We start from the raw sequence: 17,469 nt of genomic DNA, 5'->3' as shown, positions 1-17,469 counted from the left end.
TCTAATCCTTACAAGCTAAATTAACTGACAACTCTCACGGGTCCAACGATATTCCGGATGGAAGACCTTCAACCATATCGTACCGAACCGCAAACCACTCAAACGTTAAATTCAATACCATTTTTTTTAAATATAGATTACACGCAGTAATTAAAAAAGTTTTATATGCAACCTAATTAAAGTTAAAAAGATTAAATAATGGTAATGGCTTATTATGAAGGTATTTATATCCAGGTTAATTGAGGTAAAATTCTTGCCATTGTCTTTCTTATGGGACAGTAAAATTAAAAGTGGACAAGGTGGAATTATCCTTGGAAAAGATTATCATTGATCAGATGCGTGTCGCTATTTTTAACCGTTGGTATTTTTTTTATTTGATCAAACAAAAATAATAACCGTGTTTAAGAGAGCTGAATAAATTTATAAGCCGAAGAGTGACTCAATGTATATTCTTGGTATACCGTATTAATAATTATCAATTTTTTTTTCGAAGAAAACTTCTTCTAACTGCTTTTCACTTTGTGATGGCATTATTTATTTTTTATTAAAACACAAATAACTTAGTTTACATCACTTTATTTCGATACAAAATCTCAACATGTTTCGTGAACCAAGTTCACATCATCAGGAGCACAGTATACTTGTGCTCCTGATGATGTGAACTTGGTTCACGAAACATGTTGAGATTTTGTATCGAAATAAAGTGATGTAAACTAAGTTATTTGTGTTTTAATAAAAAATAATAATTATTCTTGGTATACCGGTAATAGGCATTAAAATCGCTTGACAAACGGAGTCTGGAAACGTTCGATTTCAAGCACAAAACTGGTTTTTATTTATTTTGTAAATAATTTTATAAGAAAGCAACAAAGTTAAACAAGTGAAACTATCACAGATAATCTTAGTTATAAAACTGTATTTTTAAAGGTTGTTTCCTTTACGCGTTCATACATTTCTGTTGAAAAAATGTTTTTTTTTAGCAGCTTACATTTATATTTTTTATTAAGTAATTTATTTTTTTATTTGATTTCTACTCAAGCGAAACGATAGTAAAACCTTAAATTTATCTAAAACATATTTTTGGTATTCATAATGTACACCAATACGTAATAAAGATTAATCAAAATAGTGATTTAGCATTAAGCTTCGCCTTAACCGTTTGTTGTTTTACGAATTGTGAATTGCTATCGTGAAGTATCAGCGAATATTTACGAAATGCACCTAATGATTTTTCTCAATATAGCATGAGGCCTCGAGGAAAATAATTTCCCTCAGGGCCAGTGTCATCTTAGGGGATGCTTTGTGTGGAAGGTCTTTAAGGAAAGAGAGGAAGTTCTGGGATGGAAATGTATGAGGGGTGGATAGGAATCTAGGGGTCAGTGTGTCCAGGAGTGATGTAGGTATAAATCCATCCTTCCCGCTGCGGTGCAAGACTATGGATCGAGAGAGAACAGCTGGAGAGGTCAAAGGGTCCTCCCAAAGTGGTCCACCGTGCTGCTGGTCGACAGGTGCATCCGCCGTCAAAATCTGAACACACCTCACCCGATGAACCGGGCCACCCTTGCTAATTTACCAAACGTACATCACTTGGGGTGACATCTGCCAGAGGTGTTGGTTATCCAATAAATGGTTTCCAGGACTGTGAACTGATTTTATTTTACGTCCGTCCACCTGAAATCCTGACATCATGTCAAATGATGTTTAGAATAAATATTATGACGACATATTAAATCTGCCCATAATTTTACAAATTGGCGCTAATTGTAGAAATATGCCGGAGAAATACTTTTAACATCAAAGTTGCCGAAATTCCAAGATAATTGACTGAGCGTAGAGAAGTTCTGTTTTAACTCGGACTACTAGAGCGTTTTGCATTTAGACTTTCTGCAAATTTGTTAGTTACGTTCCAGTGCCGGTTTAAAATGGTGCCCGTTTTAGTGGTTCAATAAATATTCTTTTTCCAAATATGATGGATCGTAGAATCATCGTGTTTATTAATTTAGTAGATAGGTATTAAAATATCTACTTACAAATTATAATATGATTTAAGAAGAAAAAAATAAAATTAGAAACATACGTTTTTGGCCGCGAGGTCTACTATTTGCAAAACTACTAGTAAATTATCCTACATAAATGTATGAACGCCAGTAGAGTAAATACAATTCCCGACCCGTGGGGACAGCTTTTACCTAAACTTATGTAGTTCGTCATAATGGATTCCTTCGTTGCTACTCCACTGGTTTAACTATAAATATATATCTAGTCTCTTCTGGTGATATGGTAAAAATGTCCGACAAGCATCGGTGTCATTGAAAAATATTCTAGTTTTCAAAGTGATAGTCCTGACCCAGCGTTTCAACCGTCCTGTCTCCGTTGCGAAATCTTTCCCTTTGTTGTTTTATCGCTGAGAGCAAATCCATCGTTGAATCGTTGAATGGACTGTTTACAAAAAGCCACTCGATTGTGTTTCAGATGGCGATGTTATCGCGGTTTTATTTCACGGTGGGAACTCGGCTTAAAATCGCAAGCCCGTGAAATCGCTTTAATTGATCAAGTAGTTGAAAGTAACGAAAATATTCTACGAATCAAGCATTCACATCAGACGGACAAGATTGGTGAATGCTGTACCCAGAATAACGATGTGTGTTTTTCATATTTTTTGTGTTGAACTACTCGGAATCAGTGGAACTGTGGCACAAGTACCCAACCTGCCACTAAAACTTGCAAAAACTAAATTACACTTGTTTGCGACCTTCTCAATTTATGATTTTTAAATACCTACCAATTTTTTTTGCTATACATATGCCTAATCGATTCTTGTCATTACTATTGCATAGACATAAATAAATACAACTTTTCTGGGTTACGAATAACATGAACATATTTGAATTCTCCCTACCACCGTTCGGAAAATGTTGTTTGTGCAATGATGGAGCGCTTTGATAATATATAACAGGAAACTCGACGCTTTAGGTCCCTCCACCGACTATCTAAACTGTCGCAAAAGATATTTTCTCCTTCATTTGTAAGATTGTTAAATGAATTCGTGTTTTTTAGTGGGTAGTAGGTACCTGTACTGGACTGCGCGAATATACATTATTGGGCCTTCGTTAGTGGGGGGACTTGGTTCATTTTATATCAATTAATATTGATTAAAAAATATATATTTAAAAAAACATGATTAATTGCATTAGTTAAATGTTAGCTGTAGCTTTCATGATAATCAGTACAGGATTACAATTCTACTGCGGACTGATCCATCATCTGTAAATGGAGACTGCTTTCTCGAGGTCAGAAAATTGGCAATCGGCACAATCCAATATCTCCTGTCTCTGTTGTGATAGAAAAGAGTGTAGTGAAAATTGAAGTAGAATAAGAAGATTTCTGGAATGCTTATAGTTACCTATTTTTTTAATAACTCTTTTCTTTTCTTCCAGAATTTTGCTTCGAAAAACAATGACGCCAGTTCCCAGACGCTGATTCAGCAGCTCAACACCAAGTATTACTTCTACACCAGGACGAGGGGACTCTTCAGAATATGTTATCCTAAGGACAGACCTCCGACTGGTGAGAATCTTACTAAACAATACTTTATCAGGACAATGAAATATGGGTTACATTCAGGAAATTCAACAATTGAAGTACGCACTGAATTCAGATTGCAGAAATCACTATTAAAAAGTTGTTAAAAGAAACAAGATATGATTTTTTATGAAAGTTATTATAGTTTACTTCAAAGGTTTCAATAAAGTCTGACTCAAAACGGTTCATTCACGGAACAAAATATTTTTTGATCGCCTTTTTGACGTATATAGTATACAAAAACTAAAGTTATTTGCATGAGAAGAAGCTCTCTGATTTTTTTTAACTATGTACAACGACATTCACTAAATACGTTGCTATTATTAAGGGTAAACGTAACGTAAGTTATAAGCTACGCGTTCTTAGATGGCGTTAATTTAATTATTTTAAGAAAAAAATCCTTTTTCAAGTTATATGCTTTAAAATATTACGACGTATCATTTATTTGCACCAATATGAATATGAAAAAATAATTTGCCCTTAAAAAGTTCAATTATTTCAAGAAAGCCATACAAATACACTATTGGACTGAATCACCGATACAATATTGTATGTCAAATATGATTTAAGATTTTCACGGCCAAAAGTATTTTTGTTATTTGTTTTTGGGGTGTTATGCCGTGTTGCGCTAACTCCTTCTTTAGCCAACGATAACACATCTGCCCTGATGATGGACACTGCAATGCTGTCCGAAACGTTGGCTAAAGAAGGAGTTAGCGCAACACGGCATAACACCCCAAAAACAAATAACAAAAATATTGTATGTGTATGCCTTTCTTGAAATAATTGAGTATTTATGCGGACAAAACTATTAAGGCTGCTGCCACACGCAAAGCTCACATCAAAAGTTAATGTACAGCGCATCATCTTTTCTACCGACACACGACGCTATCAAATATTTCTTCCTATGGTAGGAGAGGGGGTCAGTTGAATTCGAGAGCGGCCGAGGAACATAATTTCATCTGTCAAAGTGACAACTTTACTTACTGACAGCTTGAGCACGTTTTCGAAATGGATGATACTTGTCGCCTATTGCTGGATCTGTTGGACAGCTCATCCTCAGATGATGATGCCGCCAACTATATAATTATAAATGCTATTTATAAACTTTTTAGATTTTAAACAATCTGCGCGTAAATAGCGCATTTTCACATAACCTGACATAACCTCTCCGTCGAATCAGGAAATTCGCAGTTCGCACGCCGATCGACGAAAGCGACATATAATAAATTATTGTAAAATAAGCTCAAGTCGATTTCCAAAAATGTCGAAGGCAAAGGCGGCAAGGACCAACACCAGGGCAGGGAACGAGAAGAGAGCACGAGAGCTGACGAGAGCAAACCAGATTACCCAGGAAAACAATTGAAAACAATCAACAAACGAACAAACTAGAAGCTTCTCTATGTAGGTATCAGGCCGTCCAACTTTATCAAAAAACCGAATGATATTACCATATAAACATACTGAGTTAAAAATATGATTAATTTTGAAAGGGCGAAAATTTGTTTACTTCAAATTCAAATATTGATTATATTTATATTTTAAATATATGTTAAGAAGGTTTGCCAAATAAGGTTTTTTTTTATGTTTCTAAATTTACTACCACACATGACGATATGAGCTAACATAATAAATAAGAAATGCATTATTAGGCTGCTTATGTCATGGCTGTCAAAGGGAACACGGAACTTAGTCGGTAGCTCCGTAATTAAAATGACCCCCTCTCCTTTTTACGGCGGAGAGGGGGACGCATAACTTTTCAAATATCGCGTCGGGAGCGGTTACGTAAAATAAATTCGGTTAGCGAAGTTCAGAACCACACTTATAGCGCGTTATCTTTTTACGTGTGTCGGGTCTGTATGGGATTGTATGGCGAGCGCTATTGTGCTTTATATTATCTGTTGATGTGAGCTTTGCGTGTGGCAGCACCATTATTCGTATTCATATTGCATATGTACGGGCGCAAACAAATGATTCGTCTTAATATTTCAAAGCATAAATTGCATAAACCGTATTTTCTAAAAATAATTAAATTAACGCCATCTATGAATCCGTAGATTACAACATACGCTACGTTTACCCTAAATAATCAATGACAATCATTGGCGACCACCCTTAAGACTGTTATTGGCTATAAAAGTAATCCAAGTTCTTTTTAAATCCTACCCGAAAGTAAGTTACTTCATTTGTATATGATAATTTGGTTAAAAAAAGTAACCGCACCACAAAACTTTGAAATAATGACAATAGTAATACATTATTATAAGCAATAATTAGTCGCCTGTAATATCAATACAAATTGAAAATATCCACCGAGTAAAAATAAATGGCGCCGATGGGAATTGAACCCGCGCCTTCTGATGTCCGGTCAGACGCTCTGGACCACTAAGCCACGTCGGCTTATTTCCAACACGCCTAATAATTCAATATGTACTAGTACTTCAATCAACAATTACTGCTTATTTTATTTTTTAATTATTGCTTATAATAATTTATTATCTCTTGTGCTTTGCATAAAAACCTTGTCTTAACATAAATTAAAGTTTAATGGACTTACTTAATTCGATGATGGATTTGAGACCTAGGAACTGCCTTATTTCTCAGTTATGTTAATAAAAAGCGTGTCTAACTAAAAATCTGATAAAAAAAATCTTCATCGAGCTTCTCTAATTATTACAGCCTACAGCATCCAACAAAAAGTGATCATAAAATTATTGAATGATGAAACATGATATCTACAGATATTATATTATATTAGTTTGCCTTTTCGTGAAATCATTTTAATAATTATTATTTCGACGCGCTGCTGTTATGAAAGTCAAGAATCGCTTCGGTTCTTTTCTTTTGTAGATGATCTGATGATCACATCGATTTGTATATTTTTTTTGCTTACTTTCACAAGAACAAAGAATATTTTTATTTATTTTACAGCTTTTAAATAAACATCAAAACTTGTCTTTTTTATTATATTTTATCCATCATCCTCATTATCTATTTTTGCATGTCATTTTATCCATAATACTGGAGAGTGTCTAGTTTATTTCATAAATTTATTGAGTCTACTGTTGTGTAGTGTATGAATTTAGCACATTGATATAAAAACGGTGTTTTAAGTTTATACTACCTAGTCTAAAATTAATTTATATTATGCGCACACACTATATCTTTATGTGCCCCACCAATTTAGAGAACAATTCTCTGGGCAATTATTGGGCAGGTACAGGAAAATCCTTTTAAAGGGGAGGCTTTTGAATGCATATGTGCACGTCGATAGTGAAGGTGTGGAAAAGGTGTTTCTATCTTCAGCTTCCTAACAAAAACAAATATAATTATTAAATAAAATAAAAATTATTCATCCAGTAAACCACTACACAAACAAGGGTCTCTTAAACCCAGTGAAAAAGTCCTGGGTTAGCACTGGGTATATATAGTAGTATAGGTTAGTAGCAGGGATTAGTACCAAACCCTGCTAAACCCAGTGCAAAAGTCCTGGGTTTGCACTGGGTATATATAGTAGTATAGGTTAGTAGCAGGGATTAGTACCAAACCCTGCTAAACCCAGTGCAAAAGTCCTGGGTTAGCACTGTTTATATATATAGTAGTATAGGTTAGTAGCAGGGATTAGTACCAAACCCTACTAAACCCAGTGCAAAAGTCCGAAAACAGGTCTCTTTAACTGTCAGTTGATTTTCTACAGCGCGGCCTGTATTAATATAAAGATGGCGGTGACTACATCCATCCAAGCATAATATAAAAATATATTGGTTATTTTATTAGGTTTACTCTTGACATAGAACGCAACATATACAACTAATTACTGATTCTACAATATTTTTGCATTGGAATAGGTATGCTATTTTCTCATTGGAAAAATATACGAATCAAGAATATATCTATTTATTTAGTAGACACTAAAATGAAATTAATCTTTACGACTAAATAATGACTTTAATAAAAATCGTCTAATTTACAAATACAACCTTCTGGAGGAGAAATAGGTACTGTAAGTTTTCATTAAAACCGTAATTATTATATTAGGAATACGCATCTGTATATATGCAAAATTGATTAATAGTGATTATGTGATTTACTTGGTATGTTGAAAATACTCTTTCATGTTGAACTATTGGAACGGATAGCTTTATAAATAAAATTTAAGAACTTTTTAAATGAGTATAAAACAGCTTATACTTGACGAGCACAAGTATTTATGGTGATGCTGAAATATTTTTGCTTTTCCTATGCATTCTTTTAAAAACATTATTTTTGAGTACTTAATGATTGTGTTTAGAACAATTTTTTATATTTTATCAAATGCATTTTAGTTTTCATTTTTGATTACCAAAATATAGCTTCTGTTACCGATCGCAAAAGAAATTTGAAGACCAACAAATTCTTTGATACTCGTAAAAAAATCACACATGAAACATCACGATTTGTTGGTTATGAAGGTACCTATCCCAAACACAGGAAGATGTTGGCATGAAATCGTGCAGTTCCAGGGATCATGGTGTTGTTTTTTCATTATTTGTTTTTAACAATGGCCTTTGGTTTGTCATGTTTTTATGCCAGTCTTGTCAAATAATTGTTGTCTTTTGATCAATTGATTTAACCCTTTAAAGAGTAATATCACGATTTCGATGAACAACGTACAGTTGCCACCATTTTTTACAATTTTCATTGCACGTTTTGTAAAGCTACGCATAAAAAGGACAAAATTTCCGCTAGCCTTGCCGACAATTATGGGAAAGGAACGAAGCAACCGCAAACGGCGCAAATCACCGCTTTCGGTTGGTTTGTTCCTTTCACGCAATTCGTGGCATGGCTCGCGGAAATTTAGGCCTGTTTATACACCCTTAGGTTCATTACAATATTCATTAGTGATGAGAAATGGTTTTCCACCTACACCAAAAAACTAGATAAGTCCCGCATTGGTTTTTCAAGAATCTGGAGACAAATCAAGATGGACTTTTATTCTTCACTAAATAAAAGTTTATAAAACAAAAGATATTATTCTAACTGACCTATTCTTGTCATTATGTAAAAATACCTCAATTTTTTTCCGATGGATTTTATAGGTAGGTATAGCTGTTTATGGACTTACGTTTATGTTAGTGGACTTACGTTTATGTTTAAATTTGTCCCTTTTTGCGTGAATTAGCACGACCTAAGTATATTCACTTGGTGCCATGTCTTTCTGAGGCGCCGGGACTTGTTGCCCCTTTCAGAATATTGGTTATTACTCACCAACACCAACCCAGTATTATTTTTGTATCTCCTTATTCATGGTTTAGCTGTTCGTACTTCTTTATAAACAGGTTGCTTGCTTAATTTGTAAGCGAATAGAAATCCAGCCTAGTGTTAGTCAATGTAACTATTCATCAGAATCGAAACGCCAATCCATCAGATTCTCTTTCTTTTACAGATAAGTTATTGCTACATGATTACAGATTTTTTCCACCGTGGATCAGATTTGACGAGTTGATTTGTGATATGGAAGTAACAATTAACATTGCAGGCGGAGCATAGAAAGTCGGCTAAGGGAATATTCATAAATAACTACACTAAGCGACCAATAGATAATGGCAGTAGTCAGGTACCTTTCTATACTGCAAAATATTGGCATTTGTGCGGGTACCCGTCACAATCACTACTTAAAAACATAATTATCTTCCATTCTCTTAGCAGAGAACCAAAAAAAGTTGTAACAATCACTATTAACTAAACTGGGTATCTACTTTCTCTGCTGCGGCTTAAATAGGACATAAAATCGTCTCAATTACACTTTTCACTGTCGCTGTTTCACTGTTACAGGTGTAATTTTAGGTTAAGCATTGTGAAGTGGAACTGTGACAGTTTTCCATCCACTTATGGCGACTTCGGATATGAAAAGAGAGATCAAACGTTTCGGTATTTGGCACCGATTTCTATAAATTATATTATTTACGCTTTTGGATCAAGTAGTAGGAATAGAACTATAGTCACGTTTAAATGATTCTACATCAACGTGATTTGGGTTGGTGTATATTTATTTATTTCTATCGAAGGGCTTGTATTTAACCGAACATCTGCATAGTGATTTATTTTCCTTTTGCCACCAGTTACGTTTAAATGATTCTATATCAACGTGATTTGGGTTGGTGTATATTTATTTATTTCTATCGAAGGGCTTGTATTTAACCGAACATCCGCATAGTGATTTATTTTCCTTTTGCCACCAGTTACGTTTAAATGATTCTATATCAACGTGATTTGGGTTTGTGTATATTTATTTATTTCTATCGAAGCGCTTGTATTTAACCGAACATCCGCAAAGTGATTCATTTTCCTTTTGCCACCAGTTACGTTTAAATGATTCTATATCAACGTGATTTGGGTTTGTGTATATTTATTTATTTCTGTCGAAGGGGCTGTATTTAACTGAACATCACCATAGTGATTTATTTGCCCTTTGCCACCCAAAATATTTTGTTGGGCGTTGTTATTGGTTTTTCGATATTGTTTTTGTTCGTGTGGATTTTTTGATATCGAAAATCATGCAAAACTATCATACACATTTGTAAGTAGGTACTTACTATCTGTATTGTAGTAAAAAAGTATGTTCGTAATGAATTTAAACATTTTTTTAGTTCTGCATATAAATAACATGTTCATACACTTTTTATTAGAGCGATATTTACGGTCCACAACTTTGATAAATTTTTGATGATTTATTTTTCTTTACAAATATTTATTATCTGAGATATAAATCATGATTAGAACCCATAATATGAAATTTTTATTACATCCATACCTACTTTGTAGTCCGGTGTATATTTCAGTAAATTTTAAAGTCAAACGATTAGTTTCAATGTATCTACCCCGACGAAGACACACCTAGTCAAATATGTTTATAATTGACTAGGTGTCGTATATTCGGTGTCGCTCAGGGTTATGAATGATTTGGAGTAAAGTTTTCAGGTTGTGATTTCTTGCTTACCTGAAAACTGTGTGCATTTCAAAGGTGGATATAATATCATTGTAACTTTTGAAAAATTTACTTTTAAGGTATTTATTTCACTTGATCATACCATGTCCACATCAGGTGAACGCGACTTCTTCCTTTCATCACTGTATACTACATTGTTACCGTTATGTCTGCGTTACTTTGCAGATTTTGGTATTGGGAACTCTTTGTAAAAGTAAAAGGTTCTACTTATAATTGTGTTTATTTACGTTACAATAAATAGGTCTGGATTTAGCTACACTGTTCATTACCCGAGGGTTGGTAATTCTCTAGTTCGAGAAGCTTGTTCTCTGTCAATATAACCTCACAAGTATCTGTTACACTCTAGCGATATCTGACGGACTCTGGAGTAAGTTAAGGCTCTGGAGTATGACTAGCGCCATCTATCGCTTAAATACTCGACCTTATTACCATACTCATTACAGTTACTAAAAAACTACATTAAATTGACTTTAATTCGACTCGGTATCTCATTCCACACGGAGAAAAATTACTGTTATAAAATATTGTTAATCTGGTCGAATTATTCTATTTCCTGTTAAGAACGGGACTGCATGCCTGAAAGAATTGACAGATTTCATAAAAAACTATCAGTAAATCACGGATGTGTTATGAGGAAGTTGGAACACGTGTTCTTAAAACTTATAATGATTTTGCATTTCTTTCATTATATTTATTAGGAAAAGGGAACACGTTTTAAGATATATTATGAATGACTTATATTTTACTAGGAAATAAGCAAGCAGTCACATTTTAACAGTATGTTGATAAATGATCTTCTACTGTTCAAACTACATGTCACTAATAAGAACAAATTTTCAAATTTACAGCGAAAACAGTCCAGTAGTTTTTGAGTTTATTGGTCGCACACATACCGACATTGCATTATATTTATATGTACACCAGGTTGCAGTGGTTCAGTAAATAATGTATCATTTTACTTTATTTATTTATTTTATTGATACATGATTTAGAGAGTATATGTGGTTTTTTGTGATATTTCACCCTCCATGCTAGGGATGACCCTGTGTTATGGCGGGTGAATTTTACAGTTTGCGGACATAGAATCTATACATTAATATAATATTTAAAAAAAAGATGATGTATAGCTAGTTTGGGTTGCAAGACGAGAATGGAGTAGTTAGTAGTTATTTTGTTTACAGTTTTTTTTTGCTATATTTTTTCGATCATTGTTTTGAAATAAATTTTAATTTATTGATAATGTTATACGATATTCGTAATAAAAAGAGTATAAAATCCGTTCCGGGCCTTTAGAAAAACAGGTAGGAGTATACATATTATTACCTGCGAACAATGATTAATTATGGAGGAATTCTAAGGTTAATGGAATTAATACGACCAATTAATTATGAAATGTCAAGTTAAATTATGCAACGTTTAGCAACGCTATTATTGCAACAAACAGTATGAGAATTTCGCGGTGGTTTGTTGTTTTAACTACGCTAAAGTTGAAGAATACCCATTCAGTGTTAACATTTTTTTATTGACTGTTTAAACTTTTTATTATTTCAAATTCATAATTTTCATGTTAATTACCTAGATATTTCAAAGCTCCACATTACACTTATAAAAGTAGGTTTTCTTTTTTCGAAGTAATTTTTCATATTTATTTTATACTAACTGTACATCGACACGACTTGCCGTGGCCCAGTCTGTCTGCAGATAGAGAAACAATAGAGCATTTTACTTTTTTTTTTTTTTTAAAGTATGCTTGTCAAACAGAATGCGCTGTTTTTCACAGGTGACAAGTATGTTTTTACCTGCCACAGGTGACATCTATGCAATATAAGTATATACTTGTGTGTTTATATATATATTATATAAACACACAAGTATTCGAATGCAAAACTGTGTCAAAATTTCAAAGCAATCGGTGAACAACTTTCAAAGCAATCGGTGAACAACTTTCAAAGCAATCGGTGAATAACTTTCAAAGCAATCGGTGAATAACTTTCAAAGCAATCGGTGAACAACTTTCAAAGCAATCGGTGAACAACTTTCAAAGCAATCGGTGAATAACTTTCAAAGCAATCGGTGAATAACTTTCAAAGCAATCGGTGAACAACTTTCAAAGCAATCGGTGAACAACTTTCAAAGCAATCGGTGAACAACTTTCAAAGCAATCGGTGAACAACTTTCAAAGCAATCGGTGAACAACTTTCAAAGCAATCGGTGAACAACTTTCGGAGATGTAAGATTTTGAACAAACGGTCATTCAAATTTTTATTTATATAGACAGATAGATTTTACCTACAGTACCTACCTACAGTACCTACGCACGGTACCTACATAACACATGCTCTTAGGATTGTGTGTATTGATGCATATAATGATTGATGCGAAACCTTACTGAGAAACAGCTATTTGTCAATCGCCATAGAACATTAATCAATCGTAGGTATATACTGAGAACTGTGCAAATCTCATAACGCTAAACTCACTTTTCGGGAGTTTTTTGTACTCCATACAATAAATTAGATTGATTGCTTTTTTAAGCACTACCGATGGAATATAAATCATGATTTTTATCTCAATTAAAAATCTGCTATTAATTTTAGCCATAGATTTTCAGATCAGTTTCTCCATTATAAAACTGTGTGAAAAAAATTGACCCTGGGTTGAAATTTTTTTTCATTGAACAGATCTAAACAGTTTTCATCTGCGATATTTTTAGACAAGCCTACATAAGGTACTTTCTTCGTTGCGGACGTGTTTTAACCGCTCCGGTTTGTTTAATCCTTTCAGAAGGTTTCCCTTGTTAAGAGATCGCTGAAAATTGTTCAGCATCCGTGTTTTATATAGTGCTTACCTTCTTATTTCACGAAATGCGCGTAACTTCTACCGTTTAGCCGGAATTTGCAATTATTATAGCATTTTAAACCGAATTTTGAAAGTGAAGCTAGAACAAAGATTTCTCAATGCAGTCGAAGATTTTATACCTGACTCAAGTGTCAAGTGGTGATGGGATTTACGGGACCTTTTCAACCGAGGATGTCTGCATGGAGGACAGATAAGCCATATTTTGTTTAAAGTTTTTGTCTTTGTTTTTATTTTCTGTTTTTGTTTATGTATTTTGTTACAGATGACACTCATAAACTTCACTTTGACTTTGGTTCAAGATTTTGCTTATGATAGCCTGCGATAAGCGAGCCCTAAGGGTCTGAGACAGAGGTGTGAAATCGTCGGATCACGACAATAGAAAGAATGTATTGGAGCCAGGAAGGAGTCTGAAAGGGTCGAGAGGATGCACTAGGTGGCATGAAAGGCTGGGAGGTGACTGGAGAGACTAAGGTAAACTAGGATGAGGTGATTTTGCACAGCGGTGCTGCCAAGGTCTGTTATCTATGTGAGGATATTGTGTCGGCGCTCTTTATTGGCAGCAGACACATGTCAGCGCTATATTAGCGGCGGACACATGCCTGAACGGATGACGAGCCTCGTGCTGGCACAGTTGGTGGACGGGGTAGTCTCTCTCCCTGCAGCAGCTGGTACAGTTCCTTCGCTACCTAGGACTCTTGCAGCAGAGTCTCCATCTTCTGTCTTCGTCGAGCGTCACAGCGGTGCTGCCAAGGTTTGTTGTCTATGTGAGGATGTTGTGTCAGCGCTCTTTATTGGCAGCAGACACATGTCAGCGCTATATTGGCGGCAGACACATGCCTGAACGGATGACGAACCTCGTGCTGGCACAGTTGGTCTAAATAACAAATGTAGATCCTAGGAAATAAATTGTACAGCGCCCTTGAGGTGATTTTTCACAAAAACGGCGCTATACAAATTATCCAATTATTATTATTATTATTCGCTTCATACAAGAAGCAAGGGAAAAACAATCGGCGTTAATAAGAGAACGAGTAATGTGGGAAATGGAATAATGGAGCATATTGTTTATTAGGTTTTATTATTAACAATCCATGCCAGCCTTTTACTTTGCGAGAATAACCAAACGTAGCTGTAAATTAAAGCCTTCGTGTTACGCTGACTTGTAAAACAATTCTCAAAATTAATATATAATAATGATTTATATGATAGATTCTTACTAGTTTTACGATATGACTTCTGCAATATTTTCGCTTATTGCATAATTTTTAAATGTGTTGTCTTGTCTTATTTATTTACTGGACAGAACTAATTTTGGAAATAATGTTTAAGATAGTTCCATTCCATTATGCATGAATATAATTTCATGACTCCATAGCTCACCGTTTGAGTGTTTTCGCGGCTTCAGATATCATACTGACATGTTTTCTGCGTGGTTTAGATTTGCCGGCACAAATCTATTATTTAGTCAATAATGGGTATTCACCAGAACTACAAAAGCGTCAAAGCGTCTGCTGTATAACACAATAATAATTCAAGCACTAACTGCGCGATACTAGAATGTAAACGTAGCACTTCCAGTGTAAGGCATTTACTTTTTTAGCAAAAAATACATCGATTCTTGTTCAATCATGTACAGAATCCAAAAATAATATAGTCATACAAACAACCATATATAGTTGCACTAAGGCTAGTGGAACTAACGATGATGTAAACACACGATCCCAACAGTGAGGTAGTGGACTAATAATAGATTCATTATCCACGGAACAATGACAATCAATATAAACGCATTGCTTTGACATCACGAGCCATTAATCCGCAACTATGATGTAGGGTGCAAATAAGCTTCCTCGGACGTATTTGCAGATGTACAAAACATTATTATTGCAATCTGATTGAAATATATGTATGTTAAATATTCTACCCACGAGGCATGGAGAAATCTTGCTGATATGAATGAGTTCCTAACAAAGTATTAGTATTAACACGTGATCATACAAATACTGATATTGTCGCATTCCATCATGCTATTTATTAGGAAAAAAACACGTGTTCCTTACATCCTGAATGACTAATATTTTATCACGAAATTGGCATGCTATCAATTTTTTAACAGGATCTAGAATTATCTTACTTCTTTATTACTGCTAACCAAGATGAAGTTAACAATCTTTGAAACGGTAATACATTTTAAACCTGAGCTTAAAAGTGGAACCTACAGAATACAATGATCAGAATCTAACAAGCTTATGAACCATGGCAAAATTTCTGTTACCCTCAAAGAGAGCGATGTTTTGGCCATGTGACGAAAAAGACGACATTGCACACAATATACAAAAAACGACGAGCGGCATTCGAATCTCGCAGAGGGCGAAACAATGGATTCAAAGAAGCCGCCCAAAGACGAAGTAATGCGGTTGGGAGGAATTTGAAAATAAATCATCGCCATTGATCCCAACTCTATAAGGAATAAACAATTCAATGTGGGCACACAATATTTAAGCCTTGAACGTTGGTTTTCCTGTCGTGATATGCGTAAGGTCATGTTTGCATTTAGAATTAATCGAGCGCGGTCTTTTATAGGCGTAGCTATGTTCTAGCCTTTCCCCTCTTCTCACGGACATGCATGTAACAGAGAGAGAGGTTGCAACGGAGCTTTCAGTGGTAATATCATAATAATGCCTTGTTTGAGCATGCTTGCTTGCCTTGTGGAAGGCTATTCTATATTAAAATTCATATACTTCTAACATTTTACCCTCAATTCGTGAGATTCAATAAACCATGATTGATTTTTGTTCGGTTTGTTTGATTTTAAATGTCCATTGATTAGAGCAGTGCTCCGCAACCGGTGTGCCGTGGCACACTGGTGTGCCGTGAGCCGGACACAGGTGTGCCGCGGTCAAATTCAATGTATTTGAAATTTTACAATATTTCATTATGTATTTAATACACAATGACAAAATATTTTTCATTGTCTGCAGATGCTGTTAAAAGACGTATTCACAATATATTAGAAACACTGATTAGAAAACTGTTATTGGCTGAAAAATTTGCGTTTCAGATCAACAAAACAACCGATAATAAAAATAAAGCACAGTTGATGGCTATTGTACTTTTCGTTGACGAGGACTTTATTAAAAAACATTTTTTATTTTGTAAGGAGGTTCCAGAGCGAACTACCGGTGAAGATTTTTTTCAAGTAACCGATGATTTCTTCAAAATATATAATATTAAATGGAGCAATTGCATTGCTGTTTGCACGGAACAGCGCTGCGGCAATGACGGGTAATAAAAAGGGTTTTGTTTCTTGTGTAAAACAAAAAAATCCAACGTTACAATTTACACACTGCTGCATACATCGAGAAGCATTGATGGTCAAAAATTTACCGGAGGCACTTTTGAACACGATGAATGAATGCATTAAAATCGTAAACATAATTAAATCAAGAGCCCTAAACTCGCGAATCTTTGGAATACTCTGCGCAGAAATGGGAGCCGAATATGAATCCTTATTGTTTTATACTGACATTCGTTGGCTATCCCGAGGCAAAGTTTTGGCTAGATTGTTTGAGCTTCGTCACGAGGTGTGTCAGTTTCTTTTAAATCAAAATATGCCCAAACTATATCAGCACCTCAGAAATCAGAAATTTGGTCAATATTTTTATTCCATTAATACGGAACAATACGATTGGATTCGAAATCCTTTTGCAACCAATGCAATAAATTCTACGGAAGCACTGCCTCTGCAAATTCGAGTGGAATTTACAGATTTAAATAATGACATGACATTAAAACTTGACTTCTCCGAAGATCAAGTAGATGTTTTCTGGATTTACGTTAAAAAAGAATATCCTCACATTTCCGTCAAAGCATTCTTAACACTACTTCCATTTTCAACGACATATTTATGTGAGCAAAGTTTTTCAACGGTTTTATTAAAATGATAAGCGGTCATGCTTAAAAGGTCTTGACCAAGAACTTCGGGTTACGCTGTCAAAAATCGAGCCGAATATAAAACTTTTGTGTTCATTGAAACAAGC

General features: G+C 34.6%; 1 protein-coding gene across 2 annotated transcripts in view; it reads left to right on the top strand.

The window, feature by feature from the left end:
* The window catches only part of LOC149419329 (uncharacterized), a 122,070-nt gene that overhangs the window by 53,631 nt on the left and 50,970 nt on the right, over positions 1-17,469 (top strand). For both annotated transcript variants that reach the window (XM_089638224.1, XM_089638223.1), the window contains exon 2: positions 3,438-3,567. In XM_089638224.1, the coding sequence (XP_089494350.1) occupies positions 3,438-3,567 (130 nt within the window). The remainder of the gene's footprint in view (positions 1-3,437; positions 3,568-17,469) is intronic.

Source organism: Hesperophylax consimilis, chromosome 12 (genome assembly GCF_061612785.1).
Source record: "Hesperophylax consimilis isolate HC1 chromosome 12, BYU_Hcon_1.0, whole genome shotgun sequence".
NCBI lineage: Eukaryota > Metazoa > Arthropoda > Insecta > Trichoptera > Limnephilidae > Hesperophylax > Hesperophylax consimilis.
The sequence above is the reverse complement of the archived record's forward strand: the minus strand, read 5'-3'. Positions and strand labels throughout refer to the sequence as shown.